The sequence below is a fragment of the Thalia democratica genome, chromosome 2 (assembly GCF_965202585.1).
Source record: "Thalia democratica chromosome 2, ktThaDemo2.hap1.1, whole genome shotgun sequence".
In the NCBI taxonomy this organism is placed as follows: Eukaryota; Metazoa; Chordata; class Thaliacea; order Salpida; family Salpidae; genus Thalia; species Thalia democratica.
The window spans coordinates 51,337,095-51,351,859 of NC_139166.1; the positions used below are offsets into that span (position 1 = coordinate 51,337,095).

The 14,765-nt window shown below is 32.1% G+C and overlaps 1 protein-coding gene across 1 annotated transcript; it reads right to left on the reverse strand.

Moving 5' to 3' along the window:
• Positions 1 to 958: 958 nt before the first annotated feature.
• Positions 959 to 4,711, reverse strand: LOC145828676 (von Willebrand factor-like). Its single transcript, XM_082936431.1, has 11 exons — positions 4,702 to 4,711; positions 4,474 to 4,656; positions 4,279 to 4,400; positions 3,882 to 3,981; positions 3,498 to 3,649; positions 3,045 to 3,180; positions 2,708 to 2,856; positions 2,334 to 2,481; positions 1,783 to 1,974; positions 1,471 to 1,619; positions 959 to 1,239 (listed from the first exon to the last, which is right to left on the reverse strand). Exons 1-11 carry the CDS (start codon positions 4,709 to 4,711, stop codon positions 1,105 to 1,107), a joined length of 1,476 nt encoding a protein of 491 aa, XP_082792557.1. The 3' UTR covers positions 959 to 1,104.
• Between the last annotated feature and the right edge of the window lie 10,054 nt (positions 4,712 to 14,765).

Genomic DNA, 14,765 nt, shown 5'->3' on the forward strand with positions numbered 1-14,765 from the left:
CTAAGGGGGTACTAAAGTAGATTCAGTAGATAAAATAGAGAAATTCAAATCTTTTAGATATTATAGCAAACACAAAAATCTTAGCCGAAACTTACACAAAGTATTTTGGGATTTGTTTTAAGGAGCAAAAAAAAGGTCTTATGCACAATTTACGGAAAGTTCAAAACTTACACTAGATACTTTAGGGGTTTGTACTGATAAACAAGAAAAAAAGATCTCAGTCAGGTACAAATTGCGGGGAATTTGAAACTTACACGAGGTATTTTGGGATTTGTAATAAGTGGAAGCAATCATTTTTCTAACTCTCTGAAAAAGAAATGTTTATGAAAGTTATTTTGGGAGACACTGCTAAAGACCATACTTGATGAAACAAGTTGCTTAATTCACACATTAATTACTAGAGCCTCGTTTACTAAAATAAAAAAAAACTGTATAGTATTTAATGTTCAGATAGATTAGCAACAATAGCATTCTTCCAGCACTACTAAGATCAAAGCTGCTGAATGTTAATTTCAGTTTATGCAAAATCATTTCATTCATACCTAGTAAGTTAGTTTTTTATGGAAAAGACTGTTGTTTTTGTTCTTGAAAATTTTCCAATATATTTTGGTAGTTACTTTTCGAAGTAATTTATTTTTGCTTTTAATTTAAGTTAATAAATCAGTCAATATTAAATAACTCTAAATCTAATTTTTTGAACTTTAAAAATTATTTAGTCGAATTTTTAAAGCTTTACTGCTATTAGTTTTTAACTGTAAATTTTTTACACTTTTTAAAATACTTAGTTGTTAAAGTTAAAAACTATGAAACATAATATCTCCTTACTACTGCTACCGTAACTAATAAAAGGCTTTTAAAAAGTACTTTTATATGTAGGTTTTATTTGACTATTCAATAAAAAAATAATATAATGCTTTGTAAGTGAATGTAAATTTTATTAGATATAATGCAACTGCGACAAATGACAGTAAAATAAGTTGTATAAAATAAGATAACAGTGTCGTAAATGATACTAATATCACAGTGACAAGCGACCGAGCAGTTTAAAGTTATAAATGAGCAGTGGAAGAAAAATCAAAATGTCGCAGTCGTGAGTCGTAGAATTTAATAATCGCCGCAACTAGAGCAGGCGCAGGACTTTATGACCGGAACGCTGATGGTGGTCTTGCTTCCGTCACCGCAAACAGCCGTCACCTCCTTCTGAGCAACCTCGCTCGGCTGGCAACAGTGGCAGTTTGACTGTAGAAAATAAAAGCTGATTAGTGTATAAACTATCAATAGTATTATATAAAATAGTTTTAGTTCAGTTAGTTTAACGGGGATCTTACAACAAAAAGGCATTTGTAAAGAGTTCTTAATAAAGAAATGATAACAATTGGGCTGTTTTAAATAAAAACTTCAAGTGGTTTATTGAAATTTAAATGTTCTAATATTTAAGTAATTTTGCGTAATCTTTTAAAGTCTACAAACTTGTATGTATGGTGGATACTGCAGCATAGTTGTGCTGGACGCGCAGCTTCCGGAGCACACGGATACTTCCTCCTCGTTCTCCGAGACGCATCCGTCAGCAGTGAAGAGTCGCTGAGTCTTCACCACTGGCTCACAGCTTTCCTTCTTAACTGTGATGTCATATATTACTAAGACGTTTGTGTTAAACTAAAAACAGAGTGATTAATTTTACTCACAGAAATAGAAGCTAATGAAAAGGTATCTACACAAAATTTTCAAATTAAAAAAAGTAATGTTTCTTCATAAAAAAATAAAAGTTTACAAAAAGCTAACCACAAGTTGGGCAGCATTGGTCGTCAGAGTATTTAAGCTCATGTGTTTCGAAATCGCAGGCAACATCGCAGTGTTGTCGGTGGTCGACGCACGTGACAGAAGCCATTTTGTCGCAAGAACACTCCATACAGGGCCCATCGGTCCATGACGATCCATGTTTGTGAGATACGTTGTTGTATACACAGTCAGGTTCTTTTTTTAAGTGTTTATGCATGAGTTTTATGTTTAAAAAATATTTCTAAACACTTGCCTTTGTTAAAAAAAAATACCAAGAAGTATTATTTGCCAAAGGAACTTTTAAAATCGTTTTACTCATTGTTTTTATCCACACAATATAATATTAACATTTAGATATTTGTCCAAAAAAATAAAAATAGAGAACAAAACAGTCAAACAAGTTGTAATTTTGATTAGTATATTAGTTTGAAGATTGAAAATAAAACACTAAAAAGTTGTTGTTTTTCACTTAATTAAGATATTTTACCTAAAATTGGTTTCAAACGACAGTTTCTTTCAAAGTTTTTTTAATTACTGTATATCACGAAACAAACCTTCCAGAACACAGGAGCAACAATCGTCAGAATCGGTACTCAACACGTGACCTTCAGGGCAAGCCGATATCGGACAGAATTTACTGCAAGTTGAACTTCCATCTACGCACTTGCACATATGGCAACCGTCAACCCATTGGTTCTCCGGCTAAAATTTGGATTATGTCTTTTCATGATTTTTAAAATTTAATAAAAAAAGATTGATTCTATTTAACAAAAAAATACAACAGTAAGAACTTATGTTTGTTAACAGATATTTTGAAGTTTTTATTAAAAATGTAAAATAGTCAAGTTGTCTTGTTTACTAGTTACAGTCATATTAGTTTGTAAACCAAGTTTGTTTCTTATATAAAAAATTAAACAAGAAAACATACAGCTGGCTTGTTGTAGTCTACTCTATTAAAGTAGCAGTCGGTAGAAGTGGGTGGTGTGGTCCAGCTGGACGTCGGCTTCTTGGTGGTCGGCACTTGCATGGTCGTCGTTGTCACGTTTATGAGTTGAGGCGCGCAGTAGCAGCACTTACCTGGTTGTTTTATTGCGTTTAACTATTTCGTTAGTCATAACTCTTTTTATTAGTCAAACATTAAATTTAAATAGTAAAACTAGGAAGCTTTATAAAATTTCGAATACTTTCAGAGTTTTATTTTGTTACGAACCAAAAAAAAAGCTTGTACATCCTTCGAGACCTAAACTGTTAAAAAATTGAAATACCTTCTTGGTTGACGAGGACTTGATCTTGTACCGAGCAGTCGCTTTCAGTTAACCTGCAGGAATCGTACGTGCAAACTTCCTTGCTATCGACGCATTCGCAAAGCGCGCAGTCGCTCTTCCAGTACATGTCTCCCTCCTGCGAAAAAAAAAAGTATAGTTCCTGCGAAAATACAACTTAACCATAGTAAGTTTTTGTAGCTTGATTTATTTTGTTTCGTTAGCTGTCTTTCTTTTTTCAAAATCCGTGTCAATGCATGTAAAATACTTTCAAAATATGAAAATAAGCGTGCGTCTAATGACAGAGGTGGCTTTAAATATTTTAAAACAGTTGTTTCTAATGTTTTGTAAACTTAATTAGATTACTGCTGTCTTTGAACAATTGTCATTTACCATGTAAGTTTTATAGAGTAATAACCATTAAGTTTCTGCGAAAACGCAACAATAAAAACCAACGTTGTACGTTCTGCCCTCGTAAGTGCACTCCTTCTCGCAAGGTTCGTATTTGACGCACTTTCTCGTAACAGGGTCTTTTTCCTCTCCGTCCTCGCAAACGCACGTGTCGCACGTGTTGACCCTCGTCGATCCGCATCTTGTTGGCAGATGATCTGTGAATATCGAAACTTGTTAAAGCGATTAGGACCACCTACTAAAGCTACAAAATTAAGGTATGGTTTTATTAAATACTTTAACGGACAAACATACTTTAACATTTTTTGTAAAGTAGGAACCTGTTAAACTATTTTAAAAATAAGAAGTCTTAAATATCTAGACTTGTTGATAAATATTTTAAAACTGAACTCTGACGAAAACAATTTTATTGAAATGTAATAAACTAACCAAAGTGCACTTGTTCGTCGCAAGTGATGGTGAACCTGCATTCTTCGGAACAAACTTCGGTGGCTGTAGTTGTTGACACTATACTCGATGTTGTTGTGATCTGAAAATTGTGGATAGACGCATTATTTTTATCAAGAAAAAGCATTAGAAGAATGAATTACGATAAAAACTGTTTTGTTTGTTGTTACAACCTCACATCATTTTAATAAAAAAACTATAAGTTATATGTTTTTGTAAAATATGTTTAAGAAAGTGGAATCGCTATAGTACAAAACTACAGATTTACATTTTTTTAACTATGTTTAGTTATATTTAATAGTCTAAGTCATTATCAAATTAAACCAAGTGATCAAGTTTGTTCAAAAGTTATGAAATATCTAGAATTAAAAATGCATACATTTGCTCTTGGTGTTGAAGTAGTTGTATCACAAGGAACAGACTTCTTCGTAATTCTACTGTCAGCATTGCAATAAACAACGTAACATTTTCCAAAGAAAGTAACTCTGTTAATTTCTTCACCTGTGAAAAAGCAGTAAAAATAGTAAGCAGATATTAAAATAAGTTAGTTAATTACAATTATAAAATAACAAACCTGGCATGTATTGGAAGTTGTTGTATTGACAGTATTTAGTTGGCTCAGTTGTTTCTACAAATGGAGTAGAAGTTGATGATGCTGTAGTTGGGCAGTTAACCGTCTTGTTTGCAATATTGCTATCAAGATCGCAGTATACAAGTACACATCCAGAATTAACAACAACAATTCCAATGACATCACCTGTGATATAAAAAAATATTGCTTGTTTTTACTATAAAAATTTGCTTATGGTCATTTTGATAAAATTACCTGGTGCATAAACAAAGTTTTTCCATTCACAAACGCTTGGTGTTACTTGCCTAGGTGTAACTGTAACAACTTCTTCTGTAGTTCTTGTTTCTTCAGTTGTTGTTACCTTTTGATATTATTAAAATTATTAATAAAGTTTGCTTAAAATGTCTAACAACTATTTTGTTATTAGATTAGAATTTAAATATATAATTTAAGAAAATGTATGCTAAATAAAAGCTTGAGTAACATACTTGTTTTAATTAATGAACTTATAAACTCTTAACAAACGTTGTAAAAAGAGCCCATCTTAGCTGAAGTAAAAGTTAAAAAAGTTATTAGGATTAAATTTATTATAGGAAATACTAAATATGTACCTCAGGTGTAGGTGTAGTTGTGCATTCAACAGTTTTGTTAACTACTTCGCTGTTTTCATCACAATAGACCATGAAACAAGTTCCGTCTGAGTTGACACTTCCAATAATTTGTCCTGAAAAGAAAAAGTTTTCAATAAAAAAATGTCTAATTAGCTTATAGTAGTTCTCTAAGATCAAACAAGTTACCTGGAGTAAACTGTAAGTGATTCCATTCGCAATGTTTTTCAACAATTTCAGTTGTTGTAACAACGAATGGTGTTGTTGTATCGTCGTTATCAGTAGAAGTTGTAGTGAAAATATCGCTAACTGTGCTTGTATCCTAAGATTTAGAAAACGTTTGAGTAAAACTTAGTTTATGGCAAATTATTAGATTAATACGATTGTCGTATACGAATGATAAGCACTATTTCAACTTACCGGTCTTGTTGTTGATGGACAATTAACAGACTTCTTTTTGATCTCGCTATCCTTGTCGCAGTAAACAAGGAAGCAGTCTTCTCTGACGAGAATAATACCGATCATCTGACCTGCTTCATAGACAAACTGGTTGTAGACACATTGCTTTGGTTTAGTTGTTACAATTGCTGTTGTGGAAGTTTCAATTGATGTAGTAGTTTCAACATCTACTGGTGTTGTTGTTGTACTTACTGGTGACTCACATTGGATTTCTTTTTTGGAAATTTTGCTGTTAGAATCACAATAAACAAGGTAACATGTTCCCTGGAATACAACTCTTCCTACTTCTTGACCTAAGATTTTGAACTTGTTAGTAATGCAAGAAACTTATCAAGAATATTGAGACGTAATCAAATAAACCTGGCATGTATTGGAAGTTGTTGTATTGACAGTATTTAGTTGGCTCAGTTGTTTCTACAAATGGAGTAGAAGTTGATGATGCTGTAGTTGGGCAGTTAACCGTCTTGTTTGCAATATTGCTATCAAGATCGCAGTATACAAGTACACATCCAGAATCAACAACAACAATTCCAATGACATCACCTGTAATTCGAAAAAATAGATTGTTTGTCAGTTTTATATTTTGCTGATGATTCTTGTTTCTTAAATTAAATTTACCTGGTGCATAAACAAAGTTCTTCCATTCACAAACGCTTGGTGTTACTTGCCTAGGTGTAACTGTAACCACTTCTTCTGTAGTTCTTGTTTCTTCAGTTGTTGTTACCTTTTGACATTATTGAAATTATTAATAAAGTTTGCTTAAAATGTCTAACAACTATTTTTTTATTAGATTAGAAATTAAATGTATAATTTAAGAAAATGTATGCTAAATAAAAGCTTGAGTAACATACTTGTTTTAATTAATGAACTTATAAACTCTTAACAAACGTTGTAAAAAGAGCCCATCTTAGCTGAAGTAAAAGTTAAAAAAGTTATTAGGATTAAATTTATTATAGGAAATACTAAATATGTACCTCAGGTGTAGGTGTAGTTGTGCATTCAACAGTTTTGTTAACTACTTCGCTGTTTTCATCACAATAGACCATGAAACAAGTTCCGTCTGAGTTGACACTTCCAATAATTTGTCCTGAAAAGAAAAAGTTTTCAATAAAAAATGTCTAATTAGCTTATTGTAATTCTCTAAGATCAAACAAGTTACCTGGAGTAAATTGTAAGTGATTCCATTCGCAATGTTTTTCAACAATTTCAGTTGTTGTAACAACGAATGGTGTTGTTGTATCGTCGTTATCAGTAGAAGTTGTGGTGAAAATATCGCTAACTGTGCTTGTATCCTAAGATTTAGAAAACGTTTGAGTAAAACTTAGTTTATGGCAAATTATTAGATTAATACGATTGTCGTATACGAATGATAAGCACTATTTCAACTTACCGGTCTTGTAGTTGATGGACAATCAACAGACTTCTTTTTGATCTCGCTATCCTTGTCGCAGTAAACAAGGAAGCAGTCTTCTCTGACGAGAACAATACCGATCATCTGACCTGCTTCATAGACAAACTGGTTGTAGACACATTGCTTTGGCTTAGTTGTTACAATTGCTGTTGTGGAAGTTTCAATTGATGTAGTAGTTTCAACATCTACTGGTGTTGTTGTTGTACTTACTGGTGACTCACATTGGACTTCTTTTTTGGAAATTTTGCTGTTAGAATCACAATAAACAAGGTAACATGTTCCCTGGAATACAACTCTTCCTACTTCTTGACCTAAGATTTTGAACTTGTTAGTAATGCAAGAAACTTATCAAGAATATTGAGACGTAATCAAATAAACCTGGCATGTATTGGAAGTTGTTGTATTGACAGTATTTAGTTGGCTCAGTTGTTTCTACAAATGGAGTAGAAGTTGATGATGCTGTAGTTGGGCAGTTAACCGTCTTGTTTGCAATATTGCTATCAAGATCGCAGTATACAAGTACACATCCATAATCAACAACAACAATTCCAATGACATCACCTGTAATTCGAAAAAATAGATTGTTTGTCAGTTTTATATTTTGCTGATGATTCTTGTTTCTTAAATTAAATTTACCTGGTGCATAAACAAAGTTCTTCCATTCACAAACGCTTGGTGTTACTTGCCTAGGTGTAACTGTAACCACTTCTTCTGTAGTTCTTGTTTCTTCAGTTGTTGTTACCTTTTGACATTATTGAAATTATTAATAAAGTTTGCTTAAAATGTCTAACAACTATTTTTTTATTAGATTAGAAATTAAATGTATAATTTAAGAAAATGTATGCTAAATAAAAGCTTGAGTAACATACTTGTTTTAATTAATGAACTTATAAACTCTTAACAAACGTTGTAAAAAGAGCCCATCTTAGCTGAAGTAAAAGTTAAAAAAGTTATTAGGATTAAATTTATTATAGGAAATACTAAATATGTACCTCAGGTGTAGGTGTAGTTGTGCATTCAACAGTTTTGTTAACTACTTCGCTGTTTTCATCACAATAGACCATGAAACAAGTTCCGTCTGAGTTGACACTTCCAATAATTTGTCCTGAAAAGAAAAAGTTTTCAATAAAAAAATGTCTAATTAGCTTATTGTAGTTCTCTAAGATCAAACAAGTTACCTGGAGTAAATTGTAAGTGATTCCATTCGCAATGTTTTTCAACAATTTCAGTTGTTGTAACAACGAATGGTGTTGTTGTATCGTCGTTATCAGTAGAAGTTGTAGTGAAAATATCGCTAACTGTGCTTGTATCCTAAGATTTAGAAAACGTTTGAGTAAAACTTAGTTTATGGCAAATTATTAGATTAATACGATTGTCGTATACGAATGATAAGCACTATTTCAACTTACCGGTCTTGTTGTTGATGGACAATCAACAGACTTCTTTTTGATCTCGCTATCCTTGTCGCAGTAAACAAGGAAGCAGTCTTCTCTGACGAGAACAATACCGATCATCTGACCTGCTTCATAGACAAACTGGTTGTAGACACATTGCTTTGGTTTAGTTGTTACAATTGCTGTTGTGGAAGTTTCAATTGATGTAGTAGTTTCAACATCTACTGGTGTTGTTGTTGTACTTACTGGTGACTCACATTGGACTTCTTTTTTGGAAATTTTGCTGTTAGAATCACAATAAACAAGGTAACATGTTCCCTGGAATACAACTCTTCCTACTTCTTGACCTAAGATTTTGAACTTGTTAGTAATGCAAGAAACTTATCAAGAATATTGAGACGTAATCAAATAAACCTGGCATGTATTGGAAGTTGTTGTATTGACAGTATTTAGTTGGCTCAGTTGTTTCTACAAATGGAGTAGAAGTTGATGATGCTGTAGTTGGGCAGTTAACCGTCTTGTTTGCAATATTGCTATCAAGATCGCAGTATACAAGTACACATCCAGAATCAACAACAACAATTCCAATGACATCACCTGTAATTCGAAAAAATAGATTGTTTGTCAGTTTTATATTTTGCTGATGATTCTTGTTTCTTAAATTAAATTTACCTGGTGCATAAACAAAGTTCTTCCATTCACAAACGCTTGGTGTTACTTGCCTAGGTGTAACTGTAACCACTTCTTCTGTAGTTCTTGTTTCTTCAGTTGTTGTTACCTTTTGACATTATTGAAATTATTAATAAAGTTTGCTTAAAATGTCTAACAACTATTTTTTTATTAGATTAGAAATTAAATGTATAATTTAAGAAAATGTATGCTAAATAAAAGCTTGAGTAACATACTTGTTTTAATTAATGAACTTATAAACTCTTAACAAACGTTGTAAAAAGAGCCCATCTTAGCTGAAGTAAAAGTTAAAAAAGTTATTAGGATTAAATTTATTATAGGAAATACTAAATATGTACCTCAGGTGTAGGTGTAGTTGTGCATTCAACAGTTTTGTTAACTACTTCGCTGTTTTCATCACAATAGACCATGAAACAAGTTCCGTCTGAGTTGACACTTCCAATAATTTGTCCTGAAAAGAAAAAGTTTTCAATAAAAAATGTCTAATTAGCTTATTGTAATTCTCTAAGATCAAACAAGTTACCTGGAGTAAATTGTAAGTGATTCCATTCGCAATGTTTTTCAACAATTTCAGTTGTTGTAACAACGAATGGTGTTGTTGTATCGTCGTTATCAGTAGAAGTTGTAGTGAAAATATCGCTAACTGTGCTTGTATCCTAAGATTTAGAAAACGTTTGAGTAAAACTTAGTTTATGGCAAATTATTAGATTAATACGATTGTCGTATACGAATGATAAGCACTATTTCAACTTACCGGTCTTGTTGTTGATGGACAATTAACAGACTTCTTTTTGATCTCGCTATCCTTGTCGCAGTAAACAAGGAAGCAGTCTTCTCTGACGAGAACAATACCGATCATCTGACCTGCTTCATAGACAAACTGGTTGTAGACACATTGCTTTGGTTTAGTTGTTACAATTGCTGTTGTGGAAGTTTCAATTGATGTAGTAGTTTCAACATCTACTGGTGTTGTTGTTGTACTTACTGGTGACTCACATTGGACTTCTTTTTTGGAAATTTTGCTGTTAGAATCACAATAAACAAGGTAACATGTTCCCTGGAATACAACTCTTCCTACTTCTTGACCTAAGATTTTGAACTTGTTAGTAATGCAAGAAACTTATCAAGAATATTGAGACATAACTAAATAAACCTGGCATGTATTGGAAGTTGTTGTATTGACAGTATTTAGTTGGCTCAGTTGTTTCTACAAATGGAGTAGAAGTTGATGATGCTGTAGTTGGGCAGTTAACCGTCTTGTTTGCAATATTGCTATCAAGATCGCAGTATACAAGTACACATCCAGAATCAACAACAACAATTCCAATGACATCACCTGTAATTCAAAAAAATATTGCTTGTTTTTACTATAAAATTTGCTTATAAGTCTTGTTTTTAATAAAATTACCTGGTGCATAAACAAAGTTCTTCCATTCACAAACGCTTGGTGTTACTTGTCTTGGTGTAACTGTAACCACTTCTTCTGTAGTTCTTGTTTCTTCAGTTGTTGTTACCTTTTGACATTATTTAATTAATTAATAAAGTTTGCTTAAAATGTCTAACAACTATTTTGTTATTAGAGTAGAATTAAAAATTTAACTTAAGAAATTGTAAGCTACTAAAAAGCTTGAGTAATTTATTGGTCTAGTTAATGAACCTTTAAGCCCTTTAAGAGAAGTTTTAACAAAAGACAACCTTCGCTAAAGAAAAACTTTAATCGGATTTTGAATTAAAATATTTATTTAATAATATATCTTATGTACCTCAGGTTGAGTTGTAGATGTGCATGCAACAGTTTTGTTAACAATCTCGCTGTTTTCATCACAGTATACCATGAAACAAGTTCCGTCTGAGTTGACACTTCCAATAATTTGTCCTGAAAAGAAAAAGTTTTGACTAAAAAAGTGTCTAATTAGGTTATTGTAGTTCTCTAAGATCAAACAAGTTACCTGGAGTAAATTGTAAGTGATTCCATTCGCAATGTTTTTCAACAATTTCAGTTGTTGTAACAACAAATGGTGTTGTTGTATCGTCGTTATCGTCAGGTGTTGTAGTGAAAATATCAGTAACTGGGTTTGTGTCCTTTATTTTTTAAATAATTTTTAGCTATTTATCGAGCAGAGGTATGAAATAGTTTCATATAAATTAAATTTTCATAGAGTTTAAAGTTTAACTCACTGGTCTTGTTGTTGATGGACAATCAACGGACTTCTTTTTGATCTCGCTATCCTTGTCGCAATAAACAAGGAAGCAATCTTCTCTGACGAGAACAATACCGATCATCTGACCTGCTTCATAGACAAACTGGTTGTAGACACATTGTTTTGGCTTAGTTGTTACAATTGCTGTTGTGGAAGTTTCAATTGATGTAGTAGTTTCAACATCTACTGGTGTTGTTGTTGTACTTACTGGTGACTCACATTGGACTTCTTTTTTGGAAATTTTGCTGTTAGAATCACAATAAACAAGGTAACATGTTCCCTGGAATACAACTCTTCCTACTTCTTGACCTAAGATTTTGAACTTGTTAGTAATGCAAGAAACTTATCAAGAATATTGAGACGTAATTAAATAAACCTGGCATGTATTGAAAGTTGTTGTATTGACAATATTTAGTTGGCTCAGTTGTTTCTACAAATGGAGTAGAAGTTGATGATGCTGTAGTTGGGCAGTTAACTGTCTTGTTTGCAATATTGCTATCAAGATCGCAGTATACAAGTACACATCCAGAATCAACAACAACAATTCCAATGACATCACCTGTAATTCAAAAAAATATTGCTTGTTTTTACTATAAAATTAGCTTATAAGTCTTGTTTTTAATAAAATTACCTGGTGCATAAACAAAGTTCTTCCATTCACAAACGCTTGGTGTTACTTGTCTTGGTGTAACTGTAACAACTTCTTTTGTTGTTCTTGTTTCTTCAGTTGTTGTCACCTTTTAAAAATTATGAATTAATTGTCAGTTCTAAAAATAAATGCAAGCTAGAAGTATGTTTTTGAGAAAACTCACTTTAACACATGAAATAGACAACTTCAAAAATACATAGGTGTAAATTAAGCTTTATTTAAGTTTTATTTTTAGTTTTTCTGTCTTGATATTGTGAAACTGGTGTTTCTAAATAATTTTCCAAAATTTTTTAAACTGTTTCACCTCAACCGTTAAAGTTGATATTTTTTATGGTATTTTAGATTGAAAAAGCACGAATTTGGTCAAAAAATGTATCATTTAATGCATTACCTTAGGTTGAGTTGTAGTTGTTGTGCAGTCAACAGTTTTGTTAACAATTTCGCTGTTTTCATTACAATATACCATGAAACAAGTTCCGTCCGAACTAATTTTTCCGATCAATTGACCTACATTAATTTGAAATACTTAGTTCCACTTAAAAAAAACAATAAAATATGACGTTTTTATCTGTACCTGGTTTAAATTGTAAGTGATTCCATTCGCAATTCTTTTCAGTAATCTCGGTCGTGCTTGTTTCAACTGTAGTTGTTTCGTTGAAGTTGTTTTTCGTAGTAAAACCGGTTGTTACTGTTGTTGAATCCTAGACAAAAGAATTTTTACATAAAGAATTGCAAGGTTGTTAGTTATTCTTTCAAAACTATTTTAAAAAACTGAGTAAAAAAGAGCTTTTAAGTAAAAGTCTTACAGGATTGATTGTAGTTGGGCAAGCAACGGACTTCTTTCTGATCTGGCTTTGCTTATCGCAATAAACAAGGAAACAGTTTTCTCGGAAGGCAACTATTCCAATCATTTGACCTGTACAGTACAAAATACTTGTTTAGTTTTACGTCATACACAAAAGTTATAAAGTAGAAGTATATTTAGTCCTTTTCAAGCCTACTTTTTTTTTGACTATTTACGTTTTAAGACAAACAAAGTTCTAAAGTGAGATAAACTTTATAATTAAACCAATCTCATAAACTTTAACGTTTATTAGAGAGTAATGTACTTATTGATATCAAATAGTTAAGTTGTTTTTTTCAAAAATAGTAAAATAAATTGCTTGTTTTACCTGGCTCATAGTCGAAGTTTTTGTACTGACATTTTTCATTAGAAATTCCCGTTGTAGTTGTCTGTTAAAAAAGTAATATGTATTTGTTTTACTTTTGTTTACTTAAAATTAGCAGCTGTTAAAAACTTATAAACCGAAGTCTTAAAAATAAAGCAACTAAACTAACCGGCTCTGGTAACTCAGTTGGGCAGGTGTATTTTTCCTTGACAATGTTAAGCTGATCGTTGCAGTAAACTCGGTAACATACGCCGTCGAACGCCGACGACCCAATTACTTCGCCTGTTTGTTTTCCCATGTTAGATTGAAAAAAGAAACTTACTCAAAATGGTAGTTAAAAATATAAAATCAACCTTTGGATAAAAAACTCATACCTGGCCTGTATTTGAAGTTGTTGTACCAGCAAGCCATTTCTTCGGTCGTTGAAACTGGTTTCGGTTGTGTTGTGCTTTCAGTTACTTTTTGTGTTGTCTGTAAAAGACTTGAATTCAAAAGTTGTTAAGTTTTTTCAATAGTTTAAGCTGCATGCTGCAGTTAAAGTAAACGGTTAAGACATGAGACTGTAAGTAAGTTACAAGCAAAAGTTGTTATAAAGTTTCAAAGTAATAAATACTTATTTCACAGTATTTAACCTTAACAATAGTTGTTGGACAGTCAACTGAACTGTTTGCAATTTGGAAGTTTACGTCACAATAAACCATGTAACAGCCAGACTCTACGATAACCAATCCGATTTTGTCACCTGTTTATTTTTCATGGGTTTGTTAAAGTGCTAAAATTCGAGTAAAAAATTAAACCATATTGAACAAACATTGACAACTGATTTTTGAAAAGGATATATTTAACTTTGTTTTGACATTTAAACTAAACCTGGTTGGTAAATAAAGTTTTTGTATCTGCAGAACCGATCCCATACAGTAGTTGGTTCCGTCTGTTATAAAATATATTGTTAGAAAAAAAAATTAAAAGCTTATTGTTAAATGAAAGGTGTGAGTTTAAGTTTTGAAATTCTTTTTTAAACAATATTGATACTTTTTTAGTGTTGAAAATATGTTGATTAAAAAAAAATCATGTTAATCACGTGACGAAACTTTGTACAATACTGAAACTAACAGTGGTGGTGGTGGTAGTGGGTGGTATGTAACAAGCCCCGGGTACATCCTTCTTCATGGTGGCGCATTTTCCGTTCACCTTGATCTCGTTATCTCGACACTTGCAAGTTTTACCGCACGCTGGCGCTGCGAAGCACTCGTCCTGGTTGTCATGACAATCGATCTCGCAAGTGCATTCGTCACTGCAATACTCCAGAGGAGTAGTGAAATCAGGTGTTGTTGTGTCTTCATCGGTTGCTGAAAATTATTTGCAAATATCAGCATCAACAAAAAAATATTAGCTGTACACTAAGCTTTGTTTTGAAAAAAAAGTTCAATATTTAAAAAAAATACGGTTAGTTTTTACTATTCTGTTAAAATAAATTAGTCTTAAAAGTTATAACAGCGCAAGAAGCTAGGGGTAAGTTAGGTTAATTATATAAATAATTAAAAGCTTTATAAAAATTATTTTTATTAAAACTCTATCATTTTTTAAACGTAACTAACTAGTGAAGATGTTAGATACAGTGGATACAATGGTGGACCAAGTAGAAGGTGCTTCAGTTTCAGGTGCAGGAGTGGTAGGCTTGTCGACACAGCTGTGCAATTATTAATAATTATAT